General features: G+C 34.5%; 1 protein-coding gene across 1 annotated transcript; it reads right to left on the reverse strand.

The window, feature by feature from the left end:
* Positions 1-894: 894 nt before the first annotated feature.
* Positions 895-2910, reverse strand: LOC114409877 (elongation factor Tu, chloroplastic-like). Its single transcript, XM_028373526.1, has 2 exons — positions 1669-2910; positions 895-1525 (listed from the first exon to the last, which is right to left on the reverse strand). Exons 1-2 carry the CDS (start codon positions 2648-2650, stop codon positions 1065-1067), a joined length of 1443 nt encoding a protein of 480 aa, XP_028229327.1. The 5' UTR covers positions 2651-2910; the 3' UTR covers positions 895-1064.
* Between the last annotated feature and the right edge of the window lie 16674 nt (positions 2911-19584).

A 19584-nucleotide genomic window follows, 5' to 3' on the forward strand; every position in this document is an offset into this window, starting at 1 on the left:
TAATTTTCCGTTTTGTTACTTTCAACACCAATCCAGTGTGGAGGGAGGATTGATATTGAAGGCACATTGAAACGCAGGATTTGGCTAAAACAAACAGGCTCAAACATGTCCAAATTCATTCCTTATAGATAGTTTTTTCTTGTTAATATTTTTTTGATAGGTAGTTATTTAAGTAATATTGTTTTACTCACAATCCGGGTTAATCAAAATACAAGTGTTTAAGCATTTATTTGAATGATCAAAGAAGATACGGGATTCCCGTATATATATGATAATCTAATAAAGGCTTTATCTTCTTCCTATTGAAACGTATTCAGTAGGAAGCATTACTGCCCGAGAAAGCCCCGTAGTGTGTATATGGAGAACATTTTCAAAGCTTAGCATGTATTTTTGCTGTACGAAACCAATAACACACGATGAACTAAAATGCAAGAAACTTTCGCTTCTCAAATATGGTGGCTCTGGATTTCGTGCATATGAAATAGAATACAAAGCAGAAGCAAATCCAATTAGCCTATCGTGATAACTTACTTAATTAACTAACACATCACCAACATATTATATAATTGGTACATAATATTATCCTTTAAGCATATCAAAAGTTCCATCTTCATTCATGTGTATCAAAAAATAATATATTTGGGAGAGGTTAATCTCAATACCTTGACGGATTAATTCTTCAATTTCAGTCGAGGGATATCGGATTCACCCAAAAAAAAAAAAAAAAATTAACTACCACATCTCTTGCATATTTAATTTCAACCAAAAAAAAAAACCTTAACTTCAACATACAACAAGGAAGAGGCATAACAAACGAAGAAAATCATTCATCCTTCAATATAAACTTCATCATTGATTGCAATTGAAGGAACTCAACAGCAAAAGAGAAGCAAGTGAAACACTAATAACAAACAAAGACATTTTCATTTGGGATAGAAAAATATTATTATCCAATAATAGGCATCCTACAAATACAATTAAAGTATAAGAAAAAGGGCAAGCAAAGTAGAGAAGCTGTATAAAACGGCAAAAATTAATTAATTAAAAATGAAGTGAGGCAATTTTCACTCAATGATGGATTGGATAACACCTGCACCAACGGTCTTGCCACCTTCCCTAATAGCAAACCTCATTCCCTGTTCGCAAGCCACAGGCACAATGAGCTCCACCACCATCTTCACACGGTCACCGGGCATCACCATCTGCGACTCTTCATCCCTATCGTTGGTGATAGCCGTAACCTTCCCAGTCACATCGGTGGTCCTCATGTAAAACTGAGGCCTATACCCTGCAAAGAAAGGTGAATGTCTCCCACCTTCTTCCTTCTTCAAAACATACACAATCGCTGAGAACTTGGTGTGCGGCGTAATCGTGCCAGGCTTCGCCAACACCATCCCTCTCTGGATGTCCGTCTTTTGAACCCCTCTCAGCAACAGCCCCACGTTGTCCCCGGCGAGGGCTTCGTCTAGAATCTTCTGGAACATTTCCACACCTGTGACCGTTGTGTTTCTTGTCTCTCTCAATCCTACAAGTAAGGTACTCATGGTTTAAATAATCATAATCGTAATTAATAAATAATTAGATTATAGGTAGATATTATAATCGATTAATTCATTAAAATAGTATTCAAAATCCATTTTTGAAAATAATTCTTTTGACACATCCTACCTACAAGGTCAACAGTTTCCCCTACTTTGACGGTGCCACGCTCGACGCGGCCGGTGGCGACGGTCCCACGGCCGGTGATGGAGAAAACGTCTTCGACGGCGAGGAGGAATGGGAGGTCGGTCTGGCGCTGGGGGATGGGAATGTAGTCGTCGACTTCGTCCATGAGTTTGTAGATTTTGTCGACCCACTCGTTGTCGCCGCGTTTGATGGCAGGGTTCGCCATAAGGGCTTCTAGGGCTAAGAGTGCGGAGCCGGAGACGATGGGGGTATCGTCACCGGGGAATTCGTAGGAGGTAAGAAGGTCGCGAACTTCGAGTTCGACTAGTTGGAGAAGCTCTTCGTCGTCGACTTGGTCTTGCTTGTTGAGGAAGACGACCATGTTGGGGACACCGACTTGCTTGGCTAAGAGGATGTGTTCTTTGGTTTGGGGCATGGGGCCGTCGGCGCCGGAGACGACAAGGATGGCGCCGTCCATCTGGGCGGCGCCGGTGATCATGTTCTTGACGTAGTCGGCGTGGCCGGGGCAGTCCACGTGGGCGTAGTGGCGGTTCTCGGTCTCGTACTCGACGGTGGCGGTGTTGATGGTGATGCCGCGGGCGCGTTCCTCCGGGGCGGCGTCGATCTCGTCGTACTTCTTCGGGGCGCTGTTGCCGAGGGCGGCAAGGGCCATGGTGAGGGCGGCGGTCAGGGTGGTCTTGCCGTGGTCCACGTGGCCGATGGTGCCGATGTTCACGTGGGGCTTCTTGCGCTCGAACTTGCCGCGGGCGGCGCGGACGGTGAGGGGGCGGCGCGGGGAGGTGGTGGTAGTGGTGGAGGAGGGGGTGCGGCGGAGGACGGTGGTGGGGTGGAGGAAGGAGGAGGAGAGAGGGGATAGTTTGTGGGTGTTGGTGGAGGAACGGAAGGGTGTGGAGATAAGGGAAGAAGATGAAGCATGGGGGAATAGTATAAGTTTGGAGGAAGCTGATGCAGAAGAAACTGCCATGGCTGGAGAATTTGGATAGACCGAGGATTGAGTTAGTGTAATGAGTAATGTAAATTGTTTAGTGTTGTGTTATCTAGTGGTAGTGTGTGGATGGATGGATAAAAGAGGACCTCATATCACTTCTATCCTCTTTCTGCCTCAATTTTGGAGGGACGCACCGGATCACATCTTTTTCTTTTCTTTTTTTTTCTCTCTCTAGGTCACTGTTAACCCAAGTCGAATGCAAATGAAGCAAGCTGAAGGGATAAAATGGGAAAATTTTTCTCTCCTGGGGTATCACAAACACAAAGTGTCTGTTTTTCTCTGATACTACAAAACTTATATAGGAGCCAAACTAGTTAAAATGTTTTTTTTTATTGTAAATTATAGAATTTATTCATTTTGTTAATTTAGGTTTTGCTTTTTTATGCTTCTTTTGAATTTTGCTTTTAATATTTTCATTTGTTTACCTTTTACTTTTTGTTGCTATATATTTGTTAATTATTCAAGTTTTCGTGTTTACCATATTTATTCATCAAAAGGAAGGGGAAATTCTCTTTTATGATTTAACTTATTAGTATATGGAGAATTAAAATTTTCAAGAAATAAAATTAGACGAAGTTATATAAAAAAAATTACAATGACCAAAGCTTAGATATTAAATTAAATCATTGTCAATAAAAGGTTAGTTACTTCGCAGGGATTGAGTTGATATTCTTTTGAAACGTGAGGTTGAATTTTATTGTTGATGTGAGAATTTTATTAGTAGATAATTTATAATTATTATTGTAAGTGTTCTTTTTAAATCTTGAAATAAATGACTTGTTCTAACCTAGTGAGTTACTAGAACCTAATTCACTTAAATTTTTCAGATCGAAAATTATATTAAATTAAATAAATGAAATGATTAGAGTTTGCATTAAAAGTAAATACTAGACAGTATATGCATTGAAAGTATAAATTATTTTCAACAAGCAACTCGAAAATTAAAATATATACATATATAATAGATTCTTTTTTGTTGCCTGTGAGACTAACTTTTTACATAATTTTTATTATTTTTATTACTCTTCTTCGTTTAAATATTAGTTAGATTTTATAATTTTCATGTAAGAAAATTTATTAAGATAGGTTTTATATTTTGAAATAGTAAAAAAAAAGTTCAAAATCATGCCCTAAAATAAAAAAAAAAGTATTGTTGTTTTAGAAGAACTATTTTCACTCAATTAAAAAAGATAAAAAAATGATTTAAAAAAAAAACATAATCAGCAACATAAAGGCCCGTTTAGGGTGGTTGAGTTTTTAGTTTTAGATTTTTAAATACAATTTTCAAAACAAAACATGTTTAACAAAAATGGAGTTGAAATGATTTTTAAATTATTTTCGAAATACTTTTACACTCATTCAATCAAGAAAAAAGATTTTGTGAATTTGGTTTTTGGTTTAAAAAAATTACATTTTCCACTTTTGACAATGAGACTTTTCTTTTGTCACCATCGCTATCATCACCACAAACACCAACACCGCTACCACCATTGCCACCGACATCACCTTCAATACTAGCATAGCTACCACCACCACCATCAATGTTATCATCATGGTCGTCACCACCAACTTTATTACAACCACCACCAACACCACTAGCATCACTACCACTAACATTTTCATCACCATCACCACCAACATTATTACCGTCACCACCATCAATGTTACTGTCATTGTCACAACCACCACCACTACCAAACAATACCACCATTGTTAGTGTCACTACTACCACAATCACCACCAACGTCATCGCAACCACCACACCGCCATCACTTGTTGTCATCACCACCACTAATACCACCTCTGTCACCGTTACTACCACCAATTTTATCACCACCACCATGTTGTCACTGTCACTACCATCGATATTTCCACTTCTACCGCCACTGTCACCACTACTGCTGACATCACCATTGTCGTCATCACCACACAAAAATATTTTTAAACTAATTTTAATACAATATGAAACTTTCAAAATGAGTTTATTTGAAGTTAATTATATTTTAAAAACTAGTTTAAAATGTTTTTGAAACTAAAACTAAAAACTAGTTGTTATTTTAAAAAAATTTAAAACTCAAAACTAAAAATTACCCCAAACAAGACCTAAAAGACTAAAAGTGTGTTTTAACCTAAACAAATCTTACCGATTCTAGCCATGTAAAGTTTTAGTAGGAGGAATCTAATTCCAAAACTTATCACCCTCCCTCTTTTTCCCTTTAATCATCAAGTCAAGTATAGCTAACCTTATAACTCCATACACTTGAAAATCTTTACTAGGTACATGTTGGATTTTAACTATATCAGTAAGTCTAATATATTCTTCCAGTTTATTAACTATGTTATTAATTTAATATGTTTATCCATTATTTTAACATGTATTGCCACTATTCTTTAAAATATTTATACAAATGTCTCACATATGTGTTCAATATCATCTACAACATGAGCATATTCACTCACAAAGTCAACATAGACTATGTCGCACAAAACTAATTGAAAAGGAAGTTGAAAGTTAAAAAATTAGTTGATAGTTAGAAACTTTTAAGATAACTTATTAAATTATATCTAGTAAAATTAGTTGTTGAAGTAGTTGAAAAATATAAAATAACATATTTAAAAAGGATAATAAGGAAATTGATTAAATATATTAAGGATAAAAAGGAAATAAAAGATAAAAAGCTGGAAGCTAGAAGATAAAAGCTAGCATTTTTAAAAATGATATTTCAAATAATATTTCAAAAAATGACAAAAACTACTTTAAAAAGTTTATTTACCAAACAATTAAATAAATTTTTTTACTAGTAAAAAAATCAGAAGTTAACTAAAAGCCTGAAATAATTTGTTAAACATAATCATACCGGATCAACAATAACATGTTAAAATTTTAGAAAGATTGAAATGGAACAATTTTTTTTTTAAAATGGTCAATTCAAGATTTCACATATTTTAGAAGGACAAAAACATATTTTTATTAAAGAACTATCACTCAAACAATTACAAGTTATATAATAAAATTATAATAATAAAACTAGATAGTACTGCATGGTCCTTATTATAAGACACAATTTTGACAAAAATGAGTGTCCTTTTTATAAGACATTTTATAATTCCTATGTAACATTTATTTGTTTCTACGGGTTATCCTTATTAAAAATTGTAAGTATCTATGTTTCTTATTGATAAAAGTACATAATATTCTTTAACTTAAATATTTTTAATTACCAATAACTAATGATTATTAATAACGATAAAATTAGTATATCAATAAAAATTTTAAAAAATCAATAAAATCAGCTACATTACTAACTTTTTTCATTGTTCCATGTGCATATTTATGTCCAAAGTGTCTTAGGGGGAGTAATTAATTAGCCCAATCATATTTTGATATGTTGAAACTCCTTAAAACATAATCTTTTATAACCTTATAATAAATATTTAAATTTTATTAAATAAAACTTATTATCAATAAAATACTTGATATCTCAATTCAAATACATTTTTTATAGCTACAATCTCACTTCAAATAATTGATACTTAATTATAAGTTTTATTTTAAGTTTATTTTCTACCATATATTACAGTATTTGGTTAATAAATATTAAAAAGAGTTTAATACTATATTTATCATAATATACTAACGAGTTGAATCATCAAAATATCATAATATGTATTTATACAGAAGCCTATGTAAAGAGACATCATTATCGTCTAAAACTAGGTTAATAGTTAAAGGATGAATTGGAATGAAATTAACTTAAATATAAGTTTAGGACGAATTGTCCTATTAAAAAAATTAATTAAGATAAAGTGTATTTTACTCTATTTATTAAGTCAATCTTTGAATAAATAAAAAAACTACTAAGTCAATCCCGCGAGTTATACAAAATTAATAGCAAAAAACTTTAACAAGTGAAATAACAATGACTGAAAGAGGAAAAAGGAGTTGAAGAAAAAATAAAAAAATCCTTGTCAACAACTTCAATGTATGAAACCCAATTTCCACACGTACATAAAGAAGCCTAACCAAAGAGTTTAGCTCTTTTGAGGTGATTCTTTAAACAAGCATTTGAGAGGCTCCACCTCCACGTGGCCTTTTTCCAGCGTTGTTCCTTAATCCTTGATTGCGATGGTTATTTGATTCATGTCTCCACGTTAAGTGGACTTGCTGGAAGCTAGATCCACCGTAAGAGACCTTTTGCTTCTGTCTACATCCTTTTTTGTTTGGATTAAAAGTATAACAAATCGAAAAAAAAGTAAAATTTATTATTTAAATAGATAAAAATTAGAAGAAAAGAAATAGAGCTTTTTTTAATTTATTTAGATGGGTAAAAAGAAAGAAATTTTACAAAAATGTTTTATATTAATTAAAAATGAAATATTACTTGCAAATATGAAATTTGTATAGGATTACTTTTTTAGTATGAATTATTTTATGTATAAAAAATATTTTTTTAAATATTACAAAAATGACACATTTATTCTCATTTTTTTTTTAACCTCTTAATTTACTAAGAGAAAGATACTCTGACTAATCATGTGTTTCATGAGAAAATAAAATTATATCAAAAATTATTTTCATCAAGAATCAAATTCAAAATATTATTCAAACAATTTAATCTATTAATCATTTGTATTCAATCACATTATTTTTCTTCTCTTTTTTTATTTCACAGTCAGAAAAATTATTTTTGGAGTAGATCCCATTAAATTAATTTTCATTCTCCTTAATTTTAGCTTTCTCTCATTTACTTAACTCTTAAAGTCAATATCTATAACTTAAAATTTCATATCATATATTAAAAAAATGAAAAAAATAAGATTCATACTTTATAATGTTTGAAATGAAATATTAAATTTAGAATTCAAATCAAATTTTAAATTTTGTGACTGTGCACGAACATTAACACAATGTTTGGATATTTGGAAGGTAGTAAAATGAAATTACTATATAAAAAAATTTATTGCTATTTCTCTCCGTGTTCCTTTCACAATACCTATTTGGTTTAAAGATGACTTTAGTCTTTGTAAATTTACATTGTTTTTCAATTTTGTTATTTGTAAGGTTTTTTTTATTTTCAATTCTATAAGTTTATATTTTTTTCAATTTAATCGTTTTAAAATTTTAATTTATTCATTTTTTAATTCATGTAAATTTAAGCTTTAGAGATTAAAATACATATTTATAGGAACTAATTTTTTTTAAAAAAAACGTAATCTTACACGAACTAATTTCATATTTAATCCTACCTTTTTATTTAGTAATAGATAAGTGAATTTCCGAAGATACATAGAGGTGCCAAAGGCCCAAGAGTAAGAATTAAGAATCCTTGTTATTGATTTTTTTTCCTGCCCGAACAAATTCTAAAATCAAATCCTAAGTTAATTAAGTCTCTTCCATAATTAGAAGCAACACATTATTATTGTCATTTTATCTGATTATCTTTCGTTCTTTTTTAATTTAAAATGTTCTTTATTGAATAAGTTGGTATCGTGTGTTTAGATTAACTTTAAAAAAACATGATCCCTTGATAGATACCATTATTTATATAAGCAAATTTAAAACATTTATTAACAACCCTTACATAGGCACAAACATAATTTTAAAGCTCGGATAAAAAAAAAAATCCGGACTAACTGGGAACCAAACTGATAAGTGGGTCAAAGTTAAAAATTGGTTTAGGGGAGTTATTATTCATCTCTTGGTAATTGCTCTTAGTTCTTATCAAGAGGTTGAGACTTTTTTATTCCAAAAACATTTTTTCCATGGAATTACCTATTCGTTACCCATCAATTTTTTTCCCTTTATACACAATAGAATTGTGATTTTGTTGTTTATGAGTATAACTGAATCACAACGCCATTGTATTTTTTTTTTAACCCAAACATAACAACAGAATTATGATTTCATTGTTATATTTTATAATATCCCTCTATTAAAATGGAATATTTGTTAACAAAAAATATTCACAATGAAATCTTAAATCCATTGTGATGTTTTTATTGTTCATTTATTGTCTGAGACTATTTTTTTTTTCGTGAAACATATTGACCGAACACCACTTCTTCCAAAACGTATTTATTGAGCAATCGCTTTTCTTGATACACATACCAACTGTATTAAATATAGATGTAATCTAGATGGTTTATGTTTTTTGTGTCATCTGAGCCATTGATATGATATGAGTCACGAGAGAAGAGTAAATCATCTAATATAAATAATAGTAGGGGTTTGATGCAACTCAATACCTTTGCTTGATATTCACCATGTTGCTTAAAACATGGAGAATATATATGCTCTTATGTATCATGATGGTGACATGATTCCATCATCTGAAGGGATATCATTTGAATGTTCTTATGGTCGTTAAGTCATCAAAATAAGTGACCGCATGTCACTTGATGCCTTAAGGCAATTATAGACGACATCGAAGGTTACACAATTTTACTTGATCATTTTCACCATCAACCAATTTACGTTGGTGATGGTTGTATTGAATATAAGTGTATGAAGCTTAAACGTGACGATGATGTAGAAAATATTTTTTATCTTTTCAGAATTTAGTAGCAAATGTCAAATTGAGTTGAATGCAAATTTTGATTGATTTCAAGATAAAATCCTTGCTCTGATGTACAAACCAATGAAACCAAGATTTGTTGATAAGATCATTGATTCAATGCATGTTAGATCTCTATAGTCATGTTTTTACTTTATCAAAATTGTATGTTGTTTGTTTATTTTATTTTCAAAAAAAGTTGTATTATCAGTCTTTGTTAAGTTGTTGTTTATCCAAATGTTTCTTTTATGAATCAATTGAAGAGTTGTTGTTACTACTAGACATGCGTGTTGTTTAAACAGTCGACAAACACAAAAAAAAGTAAATGAAACACATCATCAACCAAAAATACATATATGTCAAAACAATAAAAATATGTTAAAACACAGTATCATCTATAGCCATGGCTGTCAGATCCATACATGATCAATACACTGGTCCCCGTAAGATCGGATCAATGACAAATCAACTAGACCTCCTCCAAATGGAGGTCCAATGATCCTATCAAATGCATGTGTCACTGCTTGTGGCTCTAGCTTTGGCTCTGACGACGGATGTCGTTGGTCACGTGCTGACATAGTTAGCCTCCGATGCCTTTCTCCAACATCCTCCTTGATGTGAGGGGCCTGCGTCCAGCCACGTATGAAACATGTTTGGTCCAAACCATCTGAAAATTAAAGGAAAAACAATTAAACTGTTAATAAAAAAATAACAAAAAATAATTATTATAAATAACAACAAAATTAAAAAAAAAACTTTAATAACCACAATGGAATCACGACTCTATTGTGGTTCTAGCACGAATTACAACGGAATTGTGATTCTATTGTGTGATTTGGCAAAATCTACAATGGAATAACGATTTTGTCGCATGTTCTGGCATGAACCACAATAAAATCGTGATTCCGTTATGGATTTTGCCAGAACACACACAATTTCATTGTAGATTTCTCTACAATAGAATCGAGATTTCATTTGTGTTGTTCAAAACAAAAAAATAATAATAAAATCATGATTTCGTTGATTACAAAACCCAAAAAAAATACCAGATCAAAGGGGCATGCAAAAAGGGAGAATGGAAGGGTTGGGAGGGGAAAGGAAGATTTTGTTTGGGTTGGGTTGGGAAGGGAAGGTTTGGGTTGGAGAATGAATAGAAAGAAAGAGAAGGAGAAGGGGCGAGAATGAGGAAGAAGAAAGAAGCAAGAACAAGAAGGGAAAGGGAAAAGGGAAAAAGAGGGAGGGGTCAGGAATTTTGAAGTTGGGGGTAGAAGGATAATTTCAAGGGAGGTAGAGGTGTCAAAAGCAATTTGTGAAAAAGCCAATAATAACACCCTTGGTTTAAATATGTTATTCTACTTATGATGATATCACCAAGCTAGTCTAAAACTAGGTTTAACCAAGAAAAATTTGATTCCAAATGGACCACACGTGGCTTAAGGTGTTAATCAACACACTTACGTACCATTACACATCGTAAGAATCATTTGTTATATAAATGTTAAATTATAAGGACTAAAAAAATGTTTAAACCTAATATATATTTATATTTTGATTTTATATTACTTATGACTGTTTTATGTTATTTAATTGGTGACTCATTAATTTGGCTATTGATACAAAAATTCAGGACCTTGATTAGTTGGATGACTAGTTGAATGACGGGTCTAATTTTTAAAACGTTAAACTCAAAACTGTCCATTCAGGAGTCAAAGAATATTACTGATTGCCAATGTACCAAAAATAAAAAAATAAAAAAACTAGTACATACTCCCCCTGTTACAAGTTATAGACATGATGTCTCATTTAAACCACATATAGCAAAATAATGCTACCTGCCCCGGCCCCTTAATAGACCCTTTTACTTTAACATGTAGCAATCCCCGTATTTCTATCTCATGTTAGATCTCACAATGGACTTTGCAATGCTACACATCAACAACGCCTTTCCCCATATTTCCATTTCATGTTTTCTTCCTGTAACACCTTTTCCAGTGAGGCCACCTACTCCTAACACCCAATGTTGGTTGCTTTGATTCGTGAGGCCCTTACTTCAAAGCACACAAGATTCATTTCGTGGTGCAATGATATTCACATGATTATCTTCCTTTGCGAACCATGTCCTTATTTGCATTTCCAATTGTATTTACCACTGCAACTTTCATGAATTTCGCTGACTTCTATTCAGGGTCCCATGACAATGATATCACACCTGAGTATAACTAGTAACTATATATATATATATATATATATATATATATATATATATATCAACCCCTTCTGTACCTATTTAAAAATTCTACATTCCCCGCCCTACTCCATGCTGCACACGTACCCAACCCTGCACTATGTAACCTTCCTTCAAAATATCTACCACTCTCCCCAAACATTGTACATTTCCTTTTTTTCCCGTACTTAATTCACACATGATACCCCATTCTTCATTTAATATCAACACATGCTCTAGCATTCATATTAATCCATTCTGAAAATAATGTTGTTGTGTCATCCCTTGCATTAATATTGTTCCATTGCCATAAGCATATCTTTATTTTTATTTTTTATTTTTTCACTTAGACATTCCTCACCTATGTTATGTTATGTGCAGTAAAAATCAAATTACGACTCACCCATGTTAATCAAATCACCATTGCTAGAAATAAGGTATTTTAAGTCGGTCCTACAAGACATTCTAAGAAGGTTTACGACCGTCTTAGAAGGCAGAGTCGTAGTATGGTACTAGTATAACTACGACGGTTATTAAATCGCCTTAGAATATCCCCTGGTCAAAGTCAGTTTTTGTGGCAAACCCGACGTAGTGTTGATGCATGACTACGATGGTTCGGGGACACCCGTCGTAAAGTTGCGTCTGCAGGCAGCCACATCTACGACGGCTCTCAGGAAAACCTGCCTTTGAAATGTCGGTATTCTACGACGGGTGGGAGGCGACCGTCGTAAAAATTGGTCCCCAAGTTGCAACATTTACGACAGGTATTTGCAGAACCGCCTTAGTTTTTTACCAAATCTAAGACGATTATTTTATAACCATCTTAAATTCTGTTTCAATATAAAATGAGAGATATAGATGCTTATTTAGTACATGGTGAAAATCTTGACAGTTTTTTGTTTCTCATGGTACCACAAAATTATATATTTATATTCCTTCTTTTTCCTAGTTTTTGTTTAACGTAGCCATAAGTAGAAGCCATTAAAAAACATAGCATGGAAATATTCATGATTTTGTTACCACTTATCAACCATTAATGCTAATGGACTAAGGTTTGGCATGAAATTCTCTTCAAAGGTGCTAATGATGCATACACTAATTAGTCAAACTACTAAAAGTATAACATTATTGGTTATACATGTTTGATGACAAAATAAAACTTATGAACCCTAAGAAAACAATGTTGAATGTTTAACCTCTTATCAGAAGGGCAGCTAGTTTCCTTTACCTTGTCAAGTGCGAAGGTTGATGCTCCTACTTCGATGGTAAGATCACTAGAGATGTCAGATATTGGCCTGCAAAAAAAAATCTTGCTTAATCATTACATGACATAGAACATAGAAATTTCAACAAGTAGCAACTGCAGGCATACATATTACCAAAATTAAATTTTCAAAGACCATCAAATAACCTTAAGCCACCAACATGTGTTTGCAATTTAATGTAACAATTGGAACTCAAGCCATGTGCTCTCTACAACCCAAAACACAAATTAATCTCCCAATGTCAAAATCTTAGGTAAGATTGGCCCCAACTAAATAAATACAGACTTTGGGCAAGACTAAATACCCATACTACTACAGACACAACATGGTTACATGAGTTTCAATTAAAATTGATATTTCGGGATTATTAGGTTGTGTCATAGTAGTGGAACCTATGAATTCAAATCTAAATGCAAATCTACTGAGAAGGTTGTGCTTCAATTTGGAAAACATAATGGGTTACAAGATTTATTGCTCCTTTTATAGTTGGTCCTTTTGTTTGTCCCAAGCTTCCTGACTCTATTGAAAAAGCTCTGCTTATGGTGTTTGGTATGAAGCCTGCACCTTACTCTACTATGTTTCTTCTTCCAATTTATTTTTCATGTTAAATTAATTCACTTTGATTTCTATCATAAAAAGGTGAACTATGACTTATATGCATGCACTATCTCAAGTGATTTAAAATTCAAGTTTCACTTAAGCTTCTTTGAGTATGCTTCAGTATAACTCTAAAATAAAGCATGAAGAACAAACAATATATAAAGGTAGAAAATATTTTAATAAGCAAAACAGACTTGACAATGACATATACAGAGGCAAGCTAGGCAGATTGATTTTGACCTACAAAGTGTGCGCGACCTCAACCGTTGAGCAGACAGAGGCACGACAGCATGATGGAGTGAGTTCACCAAACGAAGGCACTACAGAGGGCGAGAGGGAGGGAGATTGATTTTCGATCGGGCATGCGCACACCTAGGGCATTTAATTATTTTTAATAAGTCAACAAAGGCAGTTATCAACAAAGACTGTCGTTGTCTTTGTTGAACATTATTACAAAAATGCCACTAGGTCCCATTCTACGTCGGTCTTTTATGACCATAGTAAATTTTGCGACGTAATTCTTAAGTATAACTTCCATAATTACAAAAATGCCACCACGTGGCATTTTAAGGCAGTTCTATAGAACCGTCGTAGATCTTGTGTCGTAAAAAGCTATTTTGTAGTAGTGCACTATGTACAAGACTGTTGTCATCCGACACCTTCTTCCATATGCAACATCATCAAGCAACCCCCAATCAAGATCTTAAAATTTTGGTTGGGAGGAGCAAGATTATTAAGATTGCAATATGTAAATTAAAGGTATAAAAATTATAATATAATTTCTTAAGCATTTAATTATATTATATGAATATTAATTATTATATTAATTAATTGTCTTTTAGGATATAAATATATATATATATATATATATATATATATATATTACTTTATTGGTTTTTTGTAATTTTATACCTTTGGTCTAATAGTAAACATAAAATATTGAAAATATTATTCTTAATTTTTTTAAAAAAATTTCAACAACAACAAAAAATCAACAATATTTGCATAACAATTTTGTAGAAAAAATGCCAATATTAAAAAAAATTACAAGAAAATAAATCATCCTAGTATATATGAAACAAAGATTTATATTAACAAAAGACATCTATGTGTTATATATAGAATTCATCTTATTAATTAATAAAGTAAGTAATGCATAAAAAGTGTTATTCAATCAATCATAAGACTTGATGTTCCAGGAAAAAACAAAAACTTAGAGTACAACATTTTACATAAAATTATCAAATTCATTTTTTATTCTCATCCAATGACTAAAAAATACAACTCAAATAATTAGCGCTACCTAAAAGAATAAATAATTTTTAATTAATTTTTTATAAACAATCTAATGTATTATTATTATGGACCAAAACTAAGTACAAGGTGTATCTTAGTTTGGTTTCACGGGTTTTTGTGTGGTTCACTGTTTTACCCAGTGTGAGTGAGTTCAGCATTCCACCTCCAAAAATCTCATTGCAACAAGTAACAACAATGTATTTAAAAAAAATTTGAGGAATCATCCCTCAACTCCCTGGAGTGTAAGAAATTATGTTGTATCTTTTAATGAAATGTCAAACTAATTTGTCCTAATCAGATCAAACCCACGACTTGGATGAAAAAAACAAACATGCTAACCCATGGATAAAGATGATTTGTTGATATGTTATTTATATATATATATATATATATATATATATATATATATATATAATATAATGATTTAATAAAATTATATATCAACAAAAATGATATCAGGCTAAAAAAACCAAGACTAACATGTGTATATATATGTGTACTCCATCTCTAAGTTAAACACTACTAACTGATTTAATATTTACAAATTTTAATATTTGGTTCAATACATATGCGAGTAACAAGGGAAAAAGAATAGTGGAAGGATATGATCAGACAACAAGCTTAACTTGAAATAGATTGGATGATTGGTTGCTTTGTTTGTGTCTATTCTCTTGTATTGCTTGTGTGTTAACAACTAGGAAGGAAATGAAAAAAAATAAAAATGTGTGTTCCTATTTAGTATCAATCATAATAATTAGTTTTCAATTCCTTTAATTATTTAGCCGTGCAAATCTGTGCAAATCTGTTATTTCCAATTCTGATTTGTTGAGAATTATTAGGAGATTGGTAGCTTGATTCACTACATATTAGGGTTGTTCACTTGTATATATATCACTGGAAACTAATATCAAATTCATTAATAAAATTTACAAACTTATTCCTCTATATGGTATCAGCTTAAACGATCCACCCATTCCCTATTTCTTCAATTAAGGACGTCGTTCCCCACCCTTGCCTCCCATGGCCGACAACAACTCCTTCATTCCCAACCCCCATGAGTCATCCAAACCCCTTGCTTGCATCACTTTCACCAATGTCACCAAACTTCTTCCCAACAATTATCCTAATTGGAAACAACAAGTTGAAGCTCTCCTTGATGGCTATGATCTCCTCCAATATCCAGATGGATCTTTTCCTGCGCCGTCAGAAACGATCCTCACCGCTCCAACATCTTCGACGCCGACTCCGTCGGAAACGACCCCCACCACTGCATCACTTCCGGTAACAACTCAGAATCCTGCTTACCAAACCTGGCGTCGACAGGACTGCCTTATATATGGTGCTCTCCTCACCACTCTCTCTAATGAAGTGGCCTCCCTGGTGTCTCAAACCAAGACCTCGCATGATCTCTGGATCCTTCTCAAAAACACCTATGCCAAAGCATCTCGCAAACCTTTTCTCGGCCGCTGTCAGTGGTGCAACATCAAAGGTCATGTTCTCTCTCAGTGCAAAACCTTCCAGCAGCAGCATCCTAGTGTCCCACCGCCACCTCGTAACTCTCCGGCTCACACTGGACAGGTTCAGGTCAATACTGCAACTGCCGGCCCATCGCAACATGATTTTCTGTTTGACAGTGGAGCGACATATCACGTAACCAATGATCTCGATAATCTGGCGCTTCATCATCCGTACACTGGTCCTGACTCACTGTTTATGGGTAATGGTTCAGGTTTAAACATCACTCATTCTGGAACACTTTTACTTAATGATTTATCCTTGTCTAATGCTTTGTGTGTTCCTTCCATGAAACAAAAAATAATCTCTATCTCTAAACTTACCCAACAAACCAACTCTGCTGTTGTTTTCCTTCCAAACTCTTTTTATGTGAAGGACTTGCAGACGGGTCACACAACCCATAAAGGCTCATGTGTGGATGGACTCTATCTCTGGCCCGCCACCTCACCCTCCGTCCACATGGTTCGAACATAATCCTCTGCATCATGGCATCATAGGCTTGGGCACCCTTCATCTTCTATTTTCAAATTTGTTCAGAAACATTTTTCCTTAGGCTCAAATAAATTTCCGCAATCCGATTGTAACTCGTGTCAAATTAGCAAAAGTCATAAACTTCCATTCCATGAATCCACTCTTAAATCTTGTTATCCATTAGAAATAATTTTCTCTGATGTCTGGACTTCTCATATTTTATCAATTGATGGTCTTCGCTATTATTGCATGTTTGTTGATATTTTTACTCGCTATATTTGGCTATATCCAATGAAACGAAAATCTGATGTGCAAACTATATTTCCCAAATTTAAATCGCTAGTTGAAAATTTCTATCATCACAAAATAAAAATTCTTTACACAGACAATGGTGACGAATATATTGGTCTTCGCCCTTTTTTACTAAATCATGGTATAAGTCATCATACAACGCCACCTCATACACCTGAACATAATGGAATTTCAGAACGCCGGAATCGTCACATTGTTGAAACCGGTCTCTCTCTTCTCCATCACTCGGGCTTGCCCCTCACCTATTGGCCTCACGCCATGACCACCGCCGCTTATCTCATAAATCGCCTCCCAACTCCAATTCTTGGGTACCAATCACCCTATTCTAAATTGCTCAACATTAGTCCGGATTATCATAAGTTAAAGTGTTTTGGATGTTTTTGTTTTCCCTGGATTAAACCATATGCTAACCATAAACTTGCACCAAAGTCTGCTATGTGTGTTTTTGTAGGTTACTCGGCTGATCAACATGCATATTTGTGTCTCGATCCCACAACAGGAAGGATCTACACCTCTCGGCATGTGAAGTTCGTTGAATCTGAATTCCCGTTCAACTCCCTAGTAACTCACGCTAGTCCAAGTCCGGAGCAACAAACAGGCCCACTTCAACTCTCCATCTTACAACCCATGAACCCACCGGAAGATTTATCTCCTGCCCCTTCCTCCCCATCCATCACCAACTCCCCATATATGGCCCAGTCCTCTACCGAACCCACAAACCCCACTCAATCTCCTCCTCCAACCTCACAATCATCCCCGCAACTCTCTGCTCCACCACCCCAAACCATTGTCAACCCAAATGGAGGTGGGATCATCACTCGGTCTAAAAACAACATTATCAAACCCATCCAAAAGCTTAATCTCCATGTCCAAGCCTCCTCTCTCGTTGAACCCAACACCATCACCCAGGCCCTTCGCGACCCTGATTGGCGCTCAGCCATGCAAGCCGAATTTGATGCCTTACACCACAACAACACTTGGGATCTTGTCAGTCGGTCCTCTGATCAAAATTTGGTTGGCTGTAAATGGGTATTTCGAATCAAACGAAATCCAGACGGATCAATTGATCGTTACAAGGCTCGGTTAGTCGCCAAAGGGTTTCACCAACGCTCTGGTTGGGACTATACAGAAACTTTTAGCCCCGTTGTTAAACCGGTGACCATTCGCATTGTCCTAACTCTTGCAGTTCGTCAAGGGTGGCCCATACGTCAGCTTGATGTCAACAATGCATTTCTTCCAGGGACACTTAAGGAGGAAGTCTTCATGATACAACCACCTGGTTTTGTCAACAAAAACTTCCCTGATCATGTTTGTCGCCTCAAAAAGGCACTCTATGGGCTGAAGCAAGCACCCCGCGCCGGGTATACGGAGCTTCGCGTATTCCTGCTCTCCCTTGGTTTTGTCAATTCCACTGCAGATGCATCTTTTTTCATCTACCAAAAACCAGAGGTTACACTTTACTTATTAGTATATGTTGATGATATAATTATGACTGGAAATTCATCTGCAGAGCTGTCCAAACTCATTGCCACACTTGCTGCTCGGTTTTCGTTAAAAGATCTTGGATGTCTCAGTTATTTCTTGGGTGTCGAAGTAATTCCTTCCGCTGCAGGAATGTTTCTTTCACAAAGGAAATATATCATTGATCTGCTACATAAATCAGGCATGACAAATACAAAACCAGCATCCACTCCTTTGTCAGCGAGTGTTCAATTACTTAAGGATTCTGGTGATCTCCTACCCTCTCCAAAGGAGTACCGCACACTGGTTGGAAGCCTTCAATACTTGAGTCTTACACGTCCAGACATCGCCTTCAGCACTAACAAACTCGCACAGTTCATGCAAAATCCAAGAACGGCGCATTGGTCTGCACTCAAACGAGTGCTCCGATATTTGGCGGGCTCTTGTGACAAAGGAGTCTTCATCTCAGCGACTGCTCCTTTGACCTTTCATGCCTACTCGGATGCTGATTGGGCTGGTGACAAGGATGATTATGTTTCAACCACTGGTTACTTGTTGTATCTCGGTAACACTCCCATCTCCTGGAGCTTCCGCAAACAACGTTATGTTGCTCGATCATCAACTGAAGCAGAATACAAAGCCTTGGCTGACACGGCTAGTGAACTATTATGGGTTCTTTCCTTGTTCACAGAACTTGGTCACATGCCCACTGCCAATCCAGTCATATACTGTGACAATCTTGGTGCCACAAATCTCAGTGCTAATCCTGTCTTCCACTCTCGGATGAAACATATAGCCTTAGCCTACCACTTTGTCCGAGAACATGTTCAACATGGCAAGTTTCGAGTGTCTTTTGTGTCTACCAATGATCAACTTGCTGATATTCTAACAAAGCCTCTGCTTCGCCCTCGGTTCGAATCGCTACTGTCCAAGTTGCATCTCTCATCCAGATTATACAACTTGCGGGAGGATATCAATCATAATAATTAGTTTTCAATTCCTTTAATTATTTAGCCGTGCAAATCTGTGCAAATCTGTTATTTCTAATTCTGATTTGTTGAGAATTATTAGGAGATTGGTAGCTTGATTCACTACGTATTAGGGCTGTTCACTTGTATATATATCACTGTAAACTAATATCAAATTCATTAATAAAAGTTACAAACTTATTCCTTTATATTTAGTTGTTTGGTTTTGTTATTAAGCACAATC

This window comes from Glycine soja, chromosome 4 (assembly GCF_004193775.1).
Source record: "Glycine soja cultivar W05 chromosome 4, ASM419377v2, whole genome shotgun sequence".
NCBI classification, from domain to species: domain Eukaryota; kingdom Viridiplantae; phylum Streptophyta; class Magnoliopsida; order Fabales; family Fabaceae; genus Glycine; species Glycine soja.

Bases quoted from the DNA above. Each gene is read 5' to 3' on its own strand.
- LOC114409877 (XM_028373526.1), bottom strand. From the start codon at position 2,650: ATGGCAGTTTCTTCTGCATCAGCTTCCTCCAAACTTATACTATTCCCC. The intron at 1,526-1,668 runs GTAGGATGTGTC...CCTTACTTGTAG, and splicing joins GGAAACTGTTGACCTTGTAG to GATTGAGAGAGACAAGAAAC.